Source organism: Anopheles gambiae, chromosome 3 (genome assembly GCF_943734735.2).
Source record: "Anopheles gambiae chromosome 3, idAnoGambNW_F1_1, whole genome shotgun sequence".
NCBI classification, from domain to species: domain Eukaryota; kingdom Metazoa; phylum Arthropoda; class Insecta; order Diptera; family Culicidae; genus Anopheles; species Anopheles gambiae.
The window spans coordinates 10,068,792-10,088,914 of NC_064602.1; the positions used below are offsets into that span (position 1 = coordinate 10,068,792).

General features: G+C 48.0%; 3 protein-coding genes across 9 annotated transcripts in view; 1 reads left to right on the forward strand and 2 right to left on the reverse strand.

Moving 5' to 3' along the window:
• Positions 1-8,386, reverse strand: part of LOC3291709 (bridge-like lipid transfer protein family member 3B) — a 30,112-nt gene extending 21,726 nt beyond the window's left edge. For 2 of the 4 annotated variants that reach the window (XM_061658109.1, XM_061658107.1), the window contains exon 1: positions 7,501-8,386. In XM_061658109.1, coding sequence (XP_061514093.1) covers positions 7,501-7,544 — 44 coding nt within the window. In that variant the 5' untranslated portion in view covers positions 7,545-8,386. The remainder of the gene's footprint in view (positions 1-7,500) is intronic. The other 2 variants (XM_061658108.1, XM_061658106.1) reach the window with 1 other exon arrangement.
• A 31-nt stretch (positions 8,387-8,417) lies between these two features.
• On the forward strand, positions 8,418-10,522 carry LOC1277598 (ubiquitin carboxyl-terminal hydrolase 39). The gene is made up of 3 exons (XM_317070.5): positions 8,418-8,795; positions 8,880-10,122; positions 10,192-10,522. The coding sequence occupies exons 1-3, from the start codon at positions 8,762-8,764 to the stop codon at positions 10,445-10,447; spliced, it is 1,533 nt and encodes a 510-aa protein (XP_317070.5). The 5' UTR covers positions 8,418-8,761; the 3' UTR covers positions 10,448-10,522.
• A 47-nt stretch (positions 10,523-10,569) lies between these two features.
• LOC1277597 (nuclear hormone receptor HR78) lies at positions 10,570-17,158 on the reverse strand. Of its 4 annotated transcripts, none has more exons than XM_061658114.1 (5): positions 16,561-17,158; positions 14,076-14,448; positions 12,891-13,968; positions 12,550-12,827; positions 10,570-12,477 (listed from the first exon to the last, which is right to left on the reverse strand). In XM_061658114.1, exons 2-5 carry the CDS (start codon positions 14,443-14,445, stop codon positions 11,939-11,941), a joined length of 2,265 nt encoding a protein of 754 aa, XP_061514098.1. In that variant the 5' UTR covers positions 14,446-14,448; positions 16,561-17,158; the 3' UTR covers positions 10,570-11,938. The 4 variants fall into 4 exon arrangements, with proteins under 4 accessions (XP_061514098.1, XP_061514097.1, XP_061514096.1 ...); XM_061658113.1 differs by having other exon boundaries at positions 16,550-17,158; XM_061658112.1 differs by having other exon boundaries at positions 16,544-17,158.
• Positions 17,159-20,123: the final 2,965 nt, after the last annotated feature.

Genomic DNA, 20,123 nt, shown 5'->3' on the forward strand with positions numbered 1-20,123 from the left:
AGGAGGACATCTTTCTCATTTACAATCATGCTTCATCTGCAGACATTCTCCCGTCCCCGCACACCCCACTGACCTCCTCCACTGGGGCGAAATGAGGCATGAAAGGATCCGAAACGTTCGCACGTGTTCGCGCCGTCCGCCGGCGGTCTACGCGCTAGGTTGAGCGCGATAGATTTCCGCACCAATCATACAACTATGCATACGCGAACGCGTTTCCAATGCTAACATGACTTTCCCGGAGAGTGGTTGGTTAGGAGTGCAAAACTTTCGACCAGAGAGACGACACCCAGTAGGCAACGAACCGTTCGCGCGTCAGCAAAAAGCACGTGTCTGTTACGCTGCTCCCTGCTCTGCTCCAGTGTAGTGACTTTTTCGCGAAATTGCTTCCCTATCCGCATAATCTAATATGCTGGACGAGAGGCGCAAAACCATCACCAAGAGAAGAAGCGAGTAGAGGAGTAAATTGCAAAGTTTTGTACGAGCACGAAATGGCAATTTTCTACAGTGAGTAACAAAAGTTCGTTACCGCCAGGGGGAGGACCTGAAGAAAAAAACGCGCTCATCCGGCTCGAAGGACTAAACTCGAGTGGCGCTTTCTCGCTCACAAACCGTACCATTCATTGCCAATCAATCACAATCGGGAAGGGAAATGAAATGAAAAGCATCATTAATTACACAATTGCGCACTCACAACCTCCATCATTACATCTTCCACTGGGTACGAGCATTTATTCCTTCAATCTATTCAAGAAAATTCCAAACCAACGTCGATCCAAGATTTGAAGACAACTTCAACCAACAGGCGCATGTGTTTGCTAGCAAACAGGTGATAAGGTGTTGCTAATAAATCTGCTTAACATCCGTAACCCTCTCCCTCTCTCTTTCTCGCTCTCTTTGTTTCCAGGGAACGGAAGTTTGCTCTGTTGGAGCATTCCCAGGAGGATTAACACATTTTTATCAAAATAATTGCTTTCCTGGAAAAGCGTTGCAAAATTCCCAACACAACCTCACACTCATCAATCCAATCGCTTTGCTCGGAGAGTTTTGTGTGATACGATAGGTAGTAATATTTAATGGGGATTTCCTGTAAATTGTGTCCCACTGTCTCACACCACTCATATGTCATCATCATCGTCATCATCATCATCATCGAGAAGCATTCAGTTGGAACACATCTGAATACATCACCGGAGGACGGTGACAAGGAATATGGCATTCGGTTCAGAAGGGAGGCAAATGTTTAGATTTATTGTGCATCAAACCGCATCAAACGGGCGCAAAACAAGGGGCTGAAAACGTGCGTATGTGCATTTACATGTTCTACCCACAGGTGAGTTATGACAACTGCAGCGCAGAAAATGGAATGCCGCTCCAAATGGGACATAGGAAAATACGTATGAGTTTTCTTTTGCTTCAATTTATAGTGCGGCAAACGTTTATTTTGTGTGTGTTTTTTTTTTTTAATTTTAATTGGTTTCCATTGGCCAATATATTACAATAAATTGGATAGTCCCAGCTAAACTGATCCATTCCCAGCAAGAACTAATCCTGCTACGTGTTCAATCAAAAACAGCATTAATCTACAGAAAAATGTGTCTAAGTCTTTGCCATCTTCAAAAACACGCCCTGGTGCCGTGACCAGGATTTTAAGCTCCTAAATCAATGTATTGAGCCAATTTTTCAAACCTTAATTACTTTCGCTTCGGTACACGAACACGAGATTTGACTATGCTAGGGCTGTGGAAATGGAAAGTTCATTACCAGTGACACACTAATTAATCTCTGTTGCGTTAATCATTATTCGTAAAATCAATAGATCGCATCAAAAGCGATTTATTTTAATTACTTCCACCGATCCAATCAAAAAGTCAGAAATGTTAAAGCCCCCAGAAATTAGGGAAAAACGGTCATCGACGTTTAGCAATAACAAAAACAATGGAGCAACAAAAATCGTACAATTTGCAGGCGAATTAATCTCAACGTAATTAAGAAGAATTTACACACACACACTCGAGAGCAAAAAAGCAAATAAAAAAAATAACATCATCGTAATCTTAATCGTCTTCACCAACAATGCAATCACATCTTTCACTGTCTCAGCAGCTTCACAGCACACCAGCCAGCCGGCCAGCCACCCGGTCAGCTCTATAATTCCAAATTACTCTCCCATTTCCTCTTCTACGCCAAATGGGCCGCCCTCTGCTCTGCACCCGGTTGTCGTAATGACGTCCGTTTGAAGGGAAACGATCAGCGAGCAGTTTCGTCCCCGGCATGGAGGACGACCACCGACGACAACCATCACCACTTTACTTGTTCAGTAATAGCGACCAGGATTCAGTTTATCAAGCAACGGAAAGGGCGACAAAAAAGAAGAGTCTGTGCTCTATTTTTCATCATCTCAGTCTCAGGGGAGGGTGGGGGGAGGGGGGGAGATAGGTCGTGGCAAAGACCTTTTACCGTTGCGGTCGTTGAGACGAAGAAATGTAGAGCGGCGGAGGTGGGCACTTCACTTCACCCCCTTCAAGGCTGTGGGATGGCGGGCTGAGGCTGAGTGTAATGAGTGCAGTATGTTCTTGACGCCGAATAGCTAACGGCACCAGAGATAGTGAAGCGAAGTAAAAAAAAAACGTTGAAGCAAGAAGGTTAACAGTTAACAGGACACGATGAAATGCATTTTTTTCTTTACTTTTTATTACTGGCTGGTTTGTAACTGAAAGGCACACCGTTGAAGTCATGGCTTGGTTGTATGGTACATGTTATCGACGGATATGAGTGACCAAATCAAAGGAGGCGATGCAATTTTAAATTTCAAATTAGACGTTACATGTTGTAAACATATTGAATATTTCCTTTCCATTTTTTGTTTTTCAAATTAGTTTTCATAAAAAATTCCCCTCTTATTTGCTTGAAAGTAACAAGGAAAACAATCCAGTTCTAGTGAAAAACTGTATCGAAAAAAGCATCACTCACAGCAACAAAGATTGGGAACGAGGTTTAGAAACACTTTCAAGTGTCGTTAGTGGAAACTGTTTACTGCAACTACAACTTTTCCCTATTTTCCCTCGTTCCAAACATACAAAGCTGTAGCATCCCCCCAGCTTCATGAAGTGCATGTGGTGGTGCACACTTGCAAGCAACAAAGTTTGTGTGTCCCCCGCTCCTCCGCCCGTGCCCCGCCGCCAGCACGACGACGAGTTAACGTAGATTGATAGAAGCGAGAAGAACGTAACATAAACATCCATTTATCATCGGACTAAAAAACATTGTGTATGTGTGTTTGTGTGTGTGCGCACACAAGTTTGTTTTTAACTGAATTGAACAAAAAAAGACGCTTTGTCAAGTGTTTTATTTTGTACCATTTTTGTTTCGCTCCCTTTCCATTACAGTGTAGTAAAGAGCGCAGCTGGGGCTCATCTCATGGAGTTCCGCTAGAATAGAGGACTGCATGACACATTTGCGCCCTGGCTGCTCGGGGGCCCCAAGTTTTGGTCGAGTTTTGGGGTGCACGATGATGGGGCGCAAACGATGGCGTCTTATCACAACACAACCACGGACGCACTGATTAAACAACACACTGGCCAATAAACTCGCGCGGAAGGTTAAACTACACCCCTGTGCTGATGATGTATGAACCGGTCCGGCGTAATGTAGCAACTTTTTCACCCCTTTTTTTTAATCCTTTCCTCATCCACCTGATAAGCAGCACACATCGTTTCGTTTCATCGACCACCACAAACAACACTACAACCCGGAGTAAGCAGCAATATCAGCAATGTGGAGTTTTGCAACACTTGTGCTCTCCCCCCTATTTGCGAAAGCATAACGGCATCATCATTTCCCGCTTGCTCGCTGCAAGCATCGTGTTATGGTCTCCTGCAAGGATCAAAGAGGATCAAGCGGACAACACAAAAGCAGCGGTCGTGTCCACCAAAGCAGGCACAGACTCGGGATAGTCTTCCCGTACACGAGGCAAAGGTTGCTTATGCTTATTTTATGCACTTTCAAAGCGATTACAGCTCAAAACGGACATTAACCTAGACGTGGACAGCGACATCGGGAAGGAATAACAGATTGTGTGTTGTGTTGAGATGTTGTGTTGCATGGGATGCACTCACTTAATCCTTTTTTGTGGGGGAACAAATGGCTCCAGACCAGTGTAGCATCTGATAAGACTCAACGCTCTCTCTCTAGCAGTTCGGTTGAAAATGTTTAGTAAACTTGATAAAGTAATGTAAACATTTGACGAACAATAGTGTTTGCGCAGCGCAAATTATGAGATTCAAATGTTTGAGAGTTTAATGAGAAAAAAAAGGAAAAATTAATGATATAATTCCTGCTCCTGAAAGGAAGAGAACGATTTTTTACATCATCATCATCATCAACTACTGACCGACTTCGGAAGGGAGTCGTCCGGAATCATCCGAAGTCGTCCAGAGTCGTTCGGAGTCGTTCGGAGTTGAAGTCGTCAAGAGTTTCCTGGAGTCGTCCAGAGTTTCCTGGAGTCGTCCAGAGTTTCCTGGAGTCGTCCAGAGTCTTCCAGAGTCGCTCAGGGTCGTCTAGAGTCGTTCGGAGTGGCACGGAGTAACCGGACGGCTCCAGTAACCTCCAATCGACTTTAGACGACTCCGAATGACTACGACTTCTATAGATTCCGGACGACTTCGGTTGACTCCAGACGACTCCGGACAACTCTAAACAAGTAAAGTAGTGATGGTTGTCGTCGTGGTTGTCCTCTATGCCGGGGCCGAAACTGCTCGCTGATCGTTTCCCTTCAAACAGCCGGAGTTGGATCGTAGTCGTGCGTACGTTCCAGAGCGCACATCACTGCTACTGACCCTTTTTTTAGATTTTTTTGTAAAACCCGAACTTCCCCTCAGGCCGCAGCCTATCAATTACTGTTTTGTTCGGTTTTCATTGACAACACTCGCACTCGGCAAGTACGTCACTTCATATCAACATAATTGACATACATTTTTAATAAATCTCTGCCCCGATCTGGATGGCGGATCATCACAAAGGCAGTAAAAAAACCCGCTTCCCACAAACCGAACGCCTGAATTATAATCTAATAGCGCCTCCGTCCCGCTTAGCTACACGTGTTGCAAGCGTTTTGTGGATGAACGACACGAGGCAAAGAAAGAATGAAAAAAAAAACGTACATTTCAAAATTACAATCTCGTCCCCAATATCCTCACTCTCTCACACAGGGGCTTGCTAGGTGCTAGAGTAAAATGTTCCCAAAACCCACCTCCCGTAGGATAATTCTATTACGTGGAAGCCCATTTATGTTGAAAAGTGTCTATGAGTGTGTGTGTGCGCCCGTGTCTATGTATTAGATAAAGCCCACGGAGTCGTTTTATTTTTATTTTATTTTATTATCCCACCTTCCCTTTTTTGCTTTTCTTTTTTGCCTAGACACGCGCGCCTAGACACGAGCCGTTCCACGAAATATTCCTATCGCGCGCACACACCAACCCGGTAACCGGGTGGCATAACCGCACCGTGTCACGCAATAGGAAAAAAACGCCCGGTGGCCGTAGTACACACCATATGGTACGGTATGAGCGCGCTATTTTCAGGCTATTTTTCTACCACCATCCGCTACTTCCCCTCAGTGGTTCAGTGGTTGGAACTTTAAAACTGCACACCGATCCCCAGGTGAGGCCAGGGTGGGTGTATGGAACTATATAGAGGGAAACACACACACACACACCGGGTGGAACAATTTTCTCGTGCTCACTAATAAAAGCGAGAATCATCGTTCGCGGGATCATGAAGGGTGTTATCGAGGAGGCAGCTTTTGAGCCACACACCACTTCATACAGGTGGTGCGCGCCCGGGGTGTCTACAGGATTATGCTCGATTTTTTCGATGACAAAAGGGTTCATGCCCTAAAAAAAGAGGAAAATAGTTTTAATGGCAAGTGTATTATGGGCGTTTTGGTTAAGTTTCTTCGCTTAAAGTTTTGATAGGGCACAGTATAGAAAAGCTAGTTTGATAGACTTTTTTTAAAGAATAACCTTTCGATGATAAACCTTGATCTACAAAGAGTTCCTTTTTCTTATTAACATCTTTTTTTATCGACGCAAAATCCCATTTTCACTCTACCGGATGCGGATTTATACACAACCCACTCCTCGGCTAAAGAAAATAGTCTTTTACGGTTGGGTCGAGGATGGAGAGCGATAAAAAAGCAAACCACCTTCATATCAACCGAACCGGCGCTCTGGTTGCGTTTTGTCGCTGCAGCAAAACCCCCCCGCGCGCTGACACAACCATGCTGCCGTCTGGAAAAGGTCATGGCTTTCGGGCACACGGACACACAAACCGACAAACCGGTGGGTGGTGATAAACCGGAAGCAGTACGTCTTAAGCTTCGGTTTAGTTGCGAACGCACGATACGCCTAGTGTATTGTTTTGCAAGTGAAGCGAACGTTTCCTTTTCTTATTTTACATTAAACTCCCAAGGAAAGCTCCCCCACAGCCAGTATTGAACCGGCAAAGCTCTTTCGCTCTATCGCTAACAAGCGTTGCGGGCAAAAGAATGTGAAATGAAATAATAACATCAACATCGATTAACTTGCTTTAGTTGTCCTGTCCCCTGCGTCGCTGCTGTGGAAAAAATGCTCCAGAACGCGGGTGTTAGCCTTGGGAAAAGTATCCCTTTCACAAACCGCCTTTGTTTTTTACAGCGAATTAGCTCAATCGAAATGGAAAGGCACACAAGCCGGTGCCGGGTTTGTTGCTATTGCTTTACGCCCGTGTGCCTCAACAACAACAACAACGGCAACGGCTAGTGAAAAAGGTAGCAACAATTAATTTACATTTAAATGACATGCAAACAGCAGCAGCACCAGCAGTCCCGACGATCCATCACGTGGAGCAGAGCTTAAAAGTTCGCTGTTAGCGCGCGAGCCCCTTTTTTGTCGTTTTCGCAGTTTGTTTAGCGCAAAGTAACGCTGTTCTATACATTCGACATTGCCCCGTGCGTAAAACTGTACGCAAGGTCAGTTCTCAGCCTACTCTGCACAGCGACTGTCCAACGACAAAACAAGGCAGCGCAAAAGGACGACAGCCTGTGAAGGATCAAAATGTCGTAATGCGGCACACCTTCAACCTTCGTAATGGCGTAATGCGTTGTAACGCTCTTGTGACCATATCGCACCGTTTTGGCACGCTTCCAGACCCTCCGGTGTCCCCCGGTGTGGGTGTGGGGATTCTTTCTTCGCTTGTAATGAGGCAAACTTTTCGCTTCGGCGGGGGTTGACATTTTCTCCAAAGGTGTTGTTTTGTAACAGCTGTTTCGTTCGGCCGACTTCTTACTAACTCAGAACAACAACTAAAACGAGAAAATGTTAATGCTTAGGGGTTCATGCTGCAGCGGAATCCCTTTTGAACCAAAGGATAAGGGTTGAGCCCAATGGGTGGGGGAAATCGGGATTACTTCCTGGAAAACGGATCCTTTCTTAACAAAGACACAACTCTACTCTAGCCACTTACCGGGAGAGATGTTTGAGCAGTTGATTCTTTATAATGGACACCATTGTTGATGGACACCACTCTGGGGTTTAAGAACTCTCTCGGATTCGTTTCACCTTCGATTCAGTAGTTCGACTGAATGCGCTTTTCTTTCCACCGTTGCCGGTCTGCCTTTCTTTCCGCACTTTTCGAGCCACTTCCGGAAACACTTGGCACCCCCTTCTTCCTTCGCTCTTCTTTCACACACTCGCGTTGGACGATGGTGCAGTACGTGAATTGCACATGACACGGGATGCGGTTGGGGGAGGACACTCTTGCAAACCACTCCACCGCCTGAGCCACCAACTATTTACTTCCTTTATTCGATTGACACTTTTTCACTTTTCCAGCCCCTCGAGCAACCCAACACCAGCGTAATGCACTGACTCATGCCATCACATTAGCACCTCGGGCAGCTAGCCATGGTTACGGACACAGGTGGGACACCAAGTTGGCTGGTAAGCGACTACGGGCAAGAACGTCGTGTAACTTCCTTTCTGTGACCCGTTTACGGCTTTCCGTTTGCCCTTGCCATACCCCCACACCCTCGCTCACACACCAAACGCAATGGACAATGGAACCAGATTGCACACACGCACACTCTCTCTGGCCACGGAACGGAACTGTTTTCACTGTTGGCACCTTTGCATCGTCGACGACCGTGTTTGCCACGCACTCGGTCGTGTCGGTGCTGAGCGAACGGAAAAACGAGTTTAACAGTGGAAAAACAAGTGAAGGACGACAACGACGACGACGACGGCCACGGTACACGTCCTTCCGAGGTTGTCCGCACGCAGTGAAAACAAATCTTCTTCTTGCGGAGGGCCTTTCTTCGCCCAAGTCCTTTTTTTCGCTACGTGCATTTGACGTTTCGACGCGGTCAGCTATACAGGTGGGTTGAGTGCTTCGGTGCTCATCCGGCTGTCGTTTCATTGGATGAAATATTTTGTGATAAAATTAGATTCCAATGATAAGAAAACATGCTAAAACAGATCCAATTATTAAAATTGTACATTTTCAATAATAATTCCTTCTAAAATCTAATTATTTTATGTAAAAAGGATTTCCGTTTGATAGTGTGCGTGTGCAATCGGCCTGTGGCAAACGGCGCGCCAGACGTTTCGTGTCGGCTTGTTGTGACAGCTTCAATGCGGGAAGAGGAGTTGTTTTTCAACAAATTTAGGCCCAATTTCACTCGCTGTATCAATTAAACGCCAATTTCATCTCTTTTTCCGCGACAGAAATGGCTCCAGCGAAAGAAAGTGACTCGAAAAGCGGTAAATAATCCATCTTTTATTTGGAAATTAGTCATAAAATCCGACCATACGCTCACACCGGCCATTTGTTTACACTTCTTGCAGATGTGCAATCGGCCCCGCCGATAAAGAAGCCCAAACTGGAGGATGTCCTCGACGAGGAAGAGGAGGGCAACAGTGGCCAGCAGGTCCAGCGGCGAAAGCAAACCGTTACCGATCGCTCCAAGCAGTGTCCCTACCTGGACACCATCAATCGGCATCTGCTTGACTTTGACTTTGAGAAGCTGTGCTCGGTGTCACTGACCCGCATCAACGTGTACGCCTGTTTGGTGTGCGGCAAATACTTCCAGGGCCGCGGGACCAACACCCACGCGTACACCCACTCGGTGGCGGAATCGCACCACGTGTTTTTGAACTTATCCACGCTCAAGTTTTACTGTCTGCCGGACAATTACGAGATCATCGATTCCTCCCTAGACGACATCAAGTACGTGCTGGATCCGGTGTTTACCGTGCGTGACATCCGCTCCCTCGACCGGGAGGACGTGAAGCAGTCGCGGACGGTCGACGGTACGTTCTACCATCCCGGTGTGGTGGGGCTGAACAACATCAAGGCGAACGATTACTGCAACGTGATCCTGCAGGCCCTGTCGCACGTGAAGCCGATCCGGGACTTTTTCCTGATGGAAAAGAACTACGCCAACATTAAGCGGCCGCCGGGCGATACGGCCTTCACGCTGGTGCAGCGGTTCGGTGAGCTGCTGCGCAAGCTGTGGAATCCGCGCAACTTCAAGGCGCACGTGTCGCCGCACGAGATGCTGCAGGCGGTCGTGCTGTGGAGCAGCAAGCAGTTCCAGATCACCAAGCAGGGCGATCCGATCGAGTTTCTTTCCTGGTTTTTGCACAGCTTGCACAAGCAGCTGCGCGGCAACAAGCAGCCCGATTCGTCCGTCATAAATCGTAGCTTTTTGGGAGAGATGAAAATTTACACCCGCAAGCTGCCGCCGACCGAGCTGGACGATGTGCAGAAGCAGCTGCTGCTCGCGACGGACGAGTATCAGGAGAAGGTGGAAACGTCCACGTTTCTCTATCTGACGTGCGATTTGCCCGCGACGCCACTGTTTATCGATGAGCTGCGGGAAAACATCATTCCGCAGGTAAATCTGTACCAGCTGCTGGCCAAGTTTAACTCAATCTCGGAGAAGGAGTACAAAACGTACAAGGATAACTTTCTGAAGCGGTTCGAAATCACGCGCCTGCCCAAGTATGTCATCCTGTACATCAAGCGGTTCACCAAGAATACGTTCTTCTTGGAGAAGAATCCTACCATCGTTAACTTCCCGGTCAAGTAAGTAGTCAGCGGGCAGAGTGTGTCCATCGTGGAGTATTAATGTGTCGTTCTATTTTCCATCCACAGAAATGTCGATTTCGGTGACATTCTGACGGAGGATAACAAGAAAACGCATCGCTACACCAAGTACAACCTGGTGGCGAACATCGTGCACGACGGCGAACCGAACTCTGGCACGTACCGGTGCCACATCCTGCAGAAAAGCACCAACCAGTGGTACGAGATGCAGGATCTGCACGTCACCAACATCCTGCCGCAGATGATCACGCTGACCGAGGCGTACATACAGATCTACGAGCTGCAGGAAAGCGACGAAACGTAGACGCATCTTTAGTTTAAGATTTTAAACGTCTCCTGATTTGCTCTAAATAGAACATTTTTCTTTTCCCAACACAAACTGCAGCATCGTCATCATGCCCTTCTTAACTGAAAGAATTTTGGTTATTTTTCTGATGAAATCTGCAAATAGTAAATTGTTTTATTTCGGTTCCATATATTGTCTTGCTTAACGTCTACCCCTGTGTGTGTGTGGTGTAGGTTTTCTAATGTTAATCTTAATCCTCTCTCGAAAAAAAAGGAGCGAGGGACAAATATTGTCGTGAGGGTGTTCGGTGAGGTGTCAAGAGATGAAGGAGGCATTCTTATGCGTTTGTTTGTTTTATGCTTAAACCGGTACGCTCTACAAACTATTCAGCAATACTTGCAATACTTGTTATACCTTTGCGTGTGTGTATGTATAGTATATGTTTATGTATAAATAACCTACGTAGTGGCTGTTCTGGACAAAAAAAGAACAACAGAACCACCATTCAATGCCAATCTGGGACGAAAACCTGATGAAATCGCTTACACATCTAAATATTGCCACTCGGTGTGTTTGTGTGTTTTCCTTCTTACTATGAAAAACCCATCTCTCCCCCTCCTCGTTGAGACACTTTGCCACTGTAATCGTGTATAATTTTTTTTCGCGTTCACTACAATTCAAATACCATTTACACGCGGAAAGCAACGAACAACGAATCGCTGTTTCGCCCTTTCGCCTCAATAACTCCTCTCTCTCTCTCTCTCGCAGGTCTCAGGTACGGATACACGTGTGTGTGTGTTTGTTAGTGGTTTTGCTTGGTGGAAACGTTTGGCTTCTACACTTACAACTCGGGCACACGCGGGCACACACATCATTCATGGGGTACGTTCTGTTCGTTAAATTGAAATGCACCTTTTGCTTTTGCATGCATTTTCTTCTACGAAATCTATCGCTACGAAAACTGGACAATCGTTCGCAAAACACTAACTTATTCGTTTAACTAAACCGATTCTTTTGTTATTGTAAAGAGCAAAGCAAAAGAAAAGCTAATAATTAATACTCATGCTATAACGACATTTACCGTGTGCTAGTGTAAAATGAAATCAGTTTAACAAGGAGTTAAAAAAAAGAGAACAATGAAGCACTCACTCTCACTAGCGGAAGGTTTCGTTAAGTGGCTCACACTTTGTGCATCTTTGCGGAGGATCGCTCGGGAACACGTTAAAAGATAAGCACGGGTTTAAAATAGACTATATCTCGCCTAAACAACACACCCTACACGACTAACACTCGCTGGAGATGAGAGGGGATGCGGAAGAGTCACTTTCCTATCCCCTATCCAGCCACTTAAGCCGCCGATTCGTCTCGTTTTGTTAAGGCATTTGGACACATTTTGAATGCACTACCGGCGAGGGGCTTTGGAAGAGCGGATCCACCCCCCCCCCCCCCCCAAACCTCGTCTATCAGTCTCGTTTTGGTACGCGCACACACTGGACGTCGTTCTCCCCTCTACTCGTCACTATCCATTGCCGTCGGGATACCATTATTATTGCTGCTGCTGCCACCGCCACCGTTATTGCCATTGCCGCCGACCGGGTGCACCATATTCGAGAAGGAAATGGCCCCATCGTTCGTCTGGATCACGTACGTCAGCACGCTGTCGATCTGCACCTGGCCGATCAGATTGCTGAAGAACAGATCCTCCAGATCGCGCTTCGAGTTGAGCGCTCGCAGTGTCGGCAGCTTTAGCAGCAGCTTCACCAACCGCTGTTCACCTTGCTCCCGGTCGCCGGCGCGCTGCTGTCGGTGCTGCTGCTGCTGCTGCTGCGATCGATGACGATGGCGAGGAGGTTGCTGACTACGCTCGTAGTAATCGTCCTCCTCGTCGTCCTCATTATCGTCCTCCTCGTTGGCGCGCAAATTTTCCTCACTCTCGCTACTCACCAGGCGCGCGTGTCGGTCGCGATAGTAGTCGCGGAATTCGGCCAGCACGAGATCCTGCAGCTTCACGAGATGTTGATTCTTTTCCTTGTCCTGCAGCACATTATCTGGGAGGAGAGGGAGAGCAAACGTACTGTAAATAATGGACTGTTTCAAGCAAATTGTCCTTCTACACGCACCTGGATTAAAAATCGACAGCAATCGCAGGTAAGCGTACTCATGGTCGGTAAGATTCAGCTTCTGCAGATCGTTCACAAACTCCTGTATGAGCAGGATGTACTTCTTCAGGTAGTTGATGACGTCGGCACTGTGCTTTTTGTTCAGGATGGCCGACTTCATGTACTGGATCAGTGCCAGCATGATCGTGTTGAACGACAGCTGCCCACTGCTCTGCGCCAGCCCGATCATAAACAGCTCCGGCCACACCTGACGCACCAGCTCGCCCTGGAAGCCATCACTAAAAGCCATCATGATTATTTACTGCTTCTTTCTCACTTTCAAAGCCGTTTTGAACACTCACCCAAGCATCTGGAAGACGTGATTCTTCTTCATCCAGTGTACCGTCGCGAACAGCAGCCGCGAGCCGGTCTCGCACACGTAGTGCACGCTCAGATAGCTCGGCAGCACGGTCGGCACCTGGATGTCGAACTGGACGCACGCCTCGGTCAGTGCCATCTCGCCCCGCCCGATGCCGCCGTAATCGTACTCGATGCACACCTCCTCGCCGCCGCTGCCATTGTTCAGCTCCGCCTTGATGCCGAAGCTGCTGTTGTTGTTCAGGCTGCTGTTCAGCTCCTGCTCCATGCTCTGGATGAACTCGAGCGAGCTGCACAGCAACGATTTGTCTAGCGAAGCGTCACCGGTGTCCATCGCCAGCGACGCGTAGTGTGCGGACGATGCATTCGAGGCACTACCGCGCAGCGCTGCACCACCACCACCGCTGCCATCGCCAACGCCACTTCCATCGACCGTTGTGTCGGCGGCAAGCAGAGAAGCTGCGGCAGCGGCCGCTGCAGCCGCACCCGGCGTCGTACCGCCGAGCGTTGCACTGGACATCGCCACCGCCGCAACGGCCGCCGTCGTATTCAGCCCAATCAGCGCGGCAATCGAATCAGCCGCACTCGTCGACACACCGCCCAGCTCCGACGCCGACTGCCGATCCGACACTTCCGTCTTCAACGACTGCAAGCTACCGAACGGGCTGCCGGGCATTCCGCTAGCCGATACACTCGAACCACCACCACCACCACCACCACTGCCGGGGGAAAATTGATGCCCAACCGAACCGGAAGTGGCAGATCGCTCCGCATCCCTTGCGAGCGATTTCTCGCCCAGCGTGCGCTTGCTAAGGTTCGCCGTAAAGTCAGCCAAACTGAACCCGGGCAGATAGTTGAATAAGGAGGCAGCGGCCGCCGCGGAAGAAACGGATGTGGACGCTCCACTGCCTGCACCTGCCCCCTTCGCTTCAGCGCCCTTGCTCAGACCGTGATGCTGTTGGTGGTACTCTTTGTTCCGGTGCGGATTGTACTTGCTGTTCGGGTTCGGGCCCGACTGGCCATCCTTCTTGTCGATGATCGGTTTCCGCTCGTGCTGGACCGCTGCAAAACCAGAAAGCCGCGGAACGGGTCGGTTAAAAATCGTAACCTTAGTCCTTTTCACTCTCTTTCACTCCCTTCTCTTTCTCAGAGCCAGCCCAAATACTTACAATCGCTGCGCATGCCACAGGCGAGACACTTTTGCAGCCGGCAGTACTGGCACCGGTTCCGGTGGTGCTTCGTCACCTCGCAGTTCATCGAGCCGCGGCACTGGTAGCCGAGCTGTTTGCGGATCGACCGCTTGAAGAAGCCCTTGCAGCCCTCGCAGCTGATCGCGCCATAGTGGCGACCGGAGGCCCGATCGCCACACACCAGACAGAGCTCGATGCTCATGCTGCCGTGCTGGAGCTGGTGCTGATGGTGCTGGCCGGACTGGCTGGACAAGGACGATTGGTAGCTTTTGTCGTCGTGCAGGGGATGAAGATTGCCGCCACCGGTGAGCTGCTGCTGCAGATGGATGCTGCCACCCTCCAGCTTCATAACCTGTGGAAACAAACCAAGCGAACATCAACATTGTGCCAAATACAACCTTCTTATAAGGATTTTAAGCAACCTTAATCCCTTAAGCTCCATTATTCCTGCTGGAATCTGATTGGAATTCGAAATTGGAACAGGAAAATGCAAACAGCTTCTAGCAAACCCACTGCACACACAACACTGCACACTAGTCTGTTGTGTGGTGATCGTGATCGACTTTCCAACTCCAAACACCCACCAAAGCCGCCCGCGCATTCACCTGTTCCGCCACAAAGGTCTAGCGAGAGAGCACAAAAAAAAATAAAACTGTCCGTACGGTACACGGTACCTAATGGAAATGATTGCTACTGCCACGCTACCCTTCGATACCTTTTCGCGCCGTAACCGTGGAGCGGGAGAGCACAAGGCGCAGCATACGTGCAAGAGAGTGCCTCCCGTGCTCAGAAATTCCATCCCTCCGACTACGAAACTCGGAACTAACCCTTGCAATCGAGCGAACGTTACATCATCAACACGATCATGATCATCTTCTTGTTGTGCAGCAGCAGTAGCAGCAGCAGCAGTAGCGAACCTTCTTTCCCGGTGGGTGAACTTGATGTTCTATCCAGCAGTAGCTCTTCGCGCTTGCCACACCACACTCCAGAGGTCAAAGCTCTGGACGCGCTTCTTGCGTTGATTTCCCTTGCTCGCTCGCTCTCTCTCTCGCGATACTCTTTACGTTCTCCTTCTTCTTCCGCGATCTAACATTACTTCTGGATGGTTGATTGTGCTGCCCCCTCCCCTTCAATCCCTCAGTGGCTCGGTCGTGGCTGGCTGCCTCACACAGCGGGTGCATCTCACCAACAACCCCGCGCACATCATCTGCTGCTACCGTTCGTCTCTCCCTTTAGCTCGTAATTTGTAGGGATGCTTCTCTGTGGTTCCCGATGCCCCGTTTTGCCACCATTTTGCCATCTACTCCGTTTCGATTGCTGCTGCTTCTACTCCAGGGGTGGTTTCTATTGCTCCGCAATCTCAGCACGAAGGTTAGTGAGACGCGAACACCAGCGCGCGCAAAGGGTTGCATTCGTACGCATCACACCTGCATTCGCCACGCATCGCCGTTTTGCGTTTATTGCTTTTGAGGGTAATTCTCGAACTTCACGAGGACTCCCCCCTCCCTCGGCCTGGCGCGAGATTATTGCATCGGGAATTGATGCGATACGGTCAATTGCTTTCGCGGGTGGTAGCTGCTGCTCCATAATCATCATTCGTGCAATTTAGCAGGAATTTTGGAATGGCAAGCGTTTTGCCAAAAATTTTGTGAAGTTTATTGATAGGTGCTAATTTTTGGATTTTCCTTAACTTTCTTCCTTAAAGCAAGGGATCAACAATCTTTTGAAGGAGGAAGGATTTTTCAAGTTCAATCGTTAGGAATATGTTGTATTTATGAAGAAATTGGTTCCAAAAAGTGGTCCAAGGAACTATCCATGAAGCCTCAAACTCTGAACATTGGTTAAAATATGAAGTTTATAAATGACTTTAGCTTGGGCGGTCTCCCGTGGTACAGTCATCAACTCGAACGACTCAATAACATGCCCGTCATGGGTACAAAACCTAGAATGGACCGTCCCCCCGTTGAATTAATTCTCGTAGAAAGCCTGTATAGGTCGGCGTGGTCCGCGTAGGACGTTACGCCAAATAGAAGAAGATAAGACTTTATTAGAGGATAAGACTTATTTCAAAGGATTTTCAATCTCAAAAATCATTTCAGTAATATCGATACAAAGTATCATTATTAGACCTTCATTCGACAAACACTTTGACACTGTTGCAGTATGAGACTTTTACGATCAAAAATTAATCTTAAGCTGTTGAGCTAGCAAGATTGAAACCCTGTAAGAGAAGTACTACTTGTCAAAACTTTTAATAAGCAAATTAATTACAAACAACGGACAACGGCGCTGATCAATCTGATCTCACGAGATCAATAACACATCACGGTTTCCCGCACACACAACACACACACGCATAGTGCACCGCACTGTAACAATTTCCCGGCCTGCTACGATACACACTCACACACGATGCTCTCTCGCTCCTGTCTCTTCATTAGCCTTACCCTTACCCCACGCACACCTTTCACCTTCTTCCCGAACGACGGATGGGGGGCCCAAGCCCAAGCCCAAGACACCAACACACAAAACGGACGTCCAATCTCGAAAAGGGGCCGCCGCGGTCTGAGGACGGGGTACCGCCGGGTGGTTTTGCGGACATCGACCGATGGTCACTCAAACCCCCCTTCTTGAAGGTGGTGCAGGAGAAACAGGCAGGCAGCAGCGAGAAGAGATTGGAGGGAAGCAGCCCGTTTTGATAGATTTCATTGAACTTTACACACGCGCGCACTCGACACGGGAAAGAGAGGAGGCGAGATTGTTCGCCTCTTCCTACTACCATCCCTCCACTGTGTGTGTGTGTGTGTGTGTGTGTAAGCGCCCTTTTTCTCGCGGCTTCTCAGCGCGCCTGCTGTTCATTATGGTCACCGTTACGCCTCGTCATAGTTCTTCCCGCCGGCTTCCCCGTAAACCGCCCTGGCAGCGGTGCAAGGTGCTCTCAACGGTGACGCAGTAGCACCGATCAGCACCGATCCATCTCAAAAAAGGGCTACCACCACCAGCGCGCGCCATCACCACCCCGCACACACACACACACAACAGGTGGAAGTGCGCGAAGAAATGCAGGAGAAAGAGAGAGAGAGAGTGGAAGGTAAAAAAACAAGTTGCCTACGAAGTCACTTTTTCCTCGACGATCTAGTTTTAATTTCTACGCTGCGTGGAGAGTGTGAGACAAATACACACACACACACGGGGCTGTAGTATTATGCCGTTACAAATTAATCGCTTGTAGAGAAGGAGAAAGAGCATTGGAATGGGGTGGAATTGGGAGGGTTTGGAATATTGTAATTTCATAAACGATCATCATTTCAATTCGGTAATTTGTGAGAAAATTATCAAAGAAAGGTACAGGGAAGTATAAGTTCACATGAATAAACAGAGAAATTGGCCAATAGATGAACAGTTTTAATAAATCATTGGCACATTGAAAAGTGCCATTCAATCAATCAATTAACATTGCCTACAAAAATAATTGAATAAAAAATAATTATTGTAAAAAGCACCCCAATTCTTATAAAGAACTACCTAATAAATTGAATATGTTCCAATTTAAGGCCTTTTCTCTACATAAAATAGTGATTTCCACATAATTTCCTAATTAAATCAACGATTTAAAAGAAATCTGTAGCACAAAGACGTGCCATTTTCGACATCCTCTCTATTAAACACGCGAAGGACAATGCGTATTGCGCTTCATTGATCGTTGAAGCAAGCATCATTAACGGGCACATGACCTCCGGCCTCATTACACAAATAATAAGAGTATACTGACGGATCGGTTACAATCCTAATAAGGAAGATTTGCTTATTTGCCTACCCATTAAGCTTGATCTTCAGCTTGATTGATTGTGGGCTTGATCACAAAGCTCTTAAAGTGCTTATTTGTATCTTCTGATTAGAAACCATACGTACATCAAGGTTTGTAGACAATTTTTTTGTCATATCGAAATGCTTCTTTCTCTTCTTCATTGACTCGACGAAATTTGTGTGTGATTTAGTATGATTTAGCATCATAAACGGTTAGCAAGCTTTACGTGACTATGTTGAACTTCTTATAGGCCAAAAATCGGTCAGAATGTGAAGCAGCCCGGTGGTCTATGGGTAAATGCACGAGATACTACAAGACTAAATTCGGTTCAATTCCCGTCGCTTGGACATACATGTGTTGTTTAGCAGGGTCTTTATATCTTCGCTAGGAAGCAGTTTCAAATAACTGTTTAATATTTAAGACGCTTTTAAACATACAATCTGTTTGGATATTTTCCCTTCCCGTTATTTTTAATATTCCTTTTTCCCCTTTGAGGATCAATAAGGAGCCTCAAAAAACAATCCCATTCGCGCGCCGTTTCACGCAACAGCTTGCGTAAAAAAAATCGCACAAACAATCACCCCGCAACCCAAACACACAGGCGGCACTCGGCGGCCGACCGAGCCTGTGCAAAAACCTTCACGGTCCTGGATCGGGTTTGGGTGACATTCACCTCGCGGAGGCCAACATTCACCGCCCAGTTTTTATTCGTTTTTGGTTTGTGTGTGTGTCTTACGCCGTTGTTCCGCGTGTATTTCTGGTGCCCTTTTTTCCCCCTGTATCTCTCTCCCTCTCTTGCTGGTCAGGTGTGTGGTAGAGGAGGGGACAAAAGGCATCCGCGAGAGAACCCGTTCGTTCGTTCGCCCGAGAGACAAGGAAGCGCGGAGGACAACAAAAAACGTCCACCAAACGAGACACTTTCAGATCAGCATTATAATCTCGCCGTGTGTGTGTCTTCGTGCCAATTGTGGAAAAGGTCGACTGGCAGGACCGGCCACTTCGGACACACACTTTAGCCCTAGCCCGCGCAGCCAGCCAATAATCCACGAGGGATTTTGTCTCAAAGCGGTCGGGCGCGCCTGCTTTGTTGTGCGCTTTGTGTGAAGAAGACGTTGTGTGAGAAGAGTGCAAAGACGAAGTAGGCGACGATGAAGCCGCTGACGACGGGTGTAGCATATTAAAAACGGGGTACGATCCACACCGCTGTCGTCTATTTACATTGACTGATCTGGGGGGTGAGGTGGTTCGAGTATGTGGAGCGTTGTAGACCAAAACACACACACACATAGCATTGGGGACATTTGATACGGTGAAGCTGCCCAGCAAGACTATAAAGGTGAAACGATTTTTCACCTTTCCACACCCTGATGGCTACCCCTACCCGGTTCTTGTGGCCGGAGGGTTGTCTTTTTTTTTCTAAAATGAAAACGCTGATGCTCGATCGTCAACAATAAAGAGATTGGCGTTTCTGTGTGTGTTTGTTTGATTGGGGCAGTAAACGGTCCCGGTTGGGTGGAGCAAGCGGAGAGACCGATCAATCGATCATCTCTCCATCCCCAAAAGGGGGAAACATAGTGACGGGCAAGGGCCGGGAACAGAATGAAGTTGTCTCTCAGGTAGCAAGGGTTGCATTCCACTAGAACAGAGAAGAAGAAAAACAATCCCGCTAACAATTACGCAAGCAATTTAGCCCTCCCAGCCGCGCCACCCCTTTCTTAACATTCCCTCCCAGGGGGTTGTTACCTTTACAACGCTGACATTCTCTTTGCTTCAATGCACCAGTCACACAGGCCAGAGCAATTGGGGGGGGGGGGGGGGGGGGATATGATAGGCCAAATGTCACGATCTTGTTCTCAGCTTCATCTCACACTCATCTCACCCGGAATGCTGCGCCGTGAGCGTGGCGCGTCAAGTGAATGGGAGGTGAATGGAGATCGCGCAAAAAAAAATTGGTGCAATTTAAGGACCTGCCGACCGCCCTTCCCTTTACCGGATGACATTTACCTTCCTTACACGGCTGGCGCCGGGTGGGATGGGGAGGGGTGTGGATGGGTTCCTTTCACCCGTCTGGGTTGGCTGCTGTTGCTACCGTATTTTTGTTTCTTCCTCTTCGTTGTTGATCGCACACTTCGGGGAACGGGGGTTGCCTCGAGCAACGAAATAGCTCTGTGTGCGTGTGTGTGTGTATCTGGCAACTGTTCTAACGGGAACCACACGGA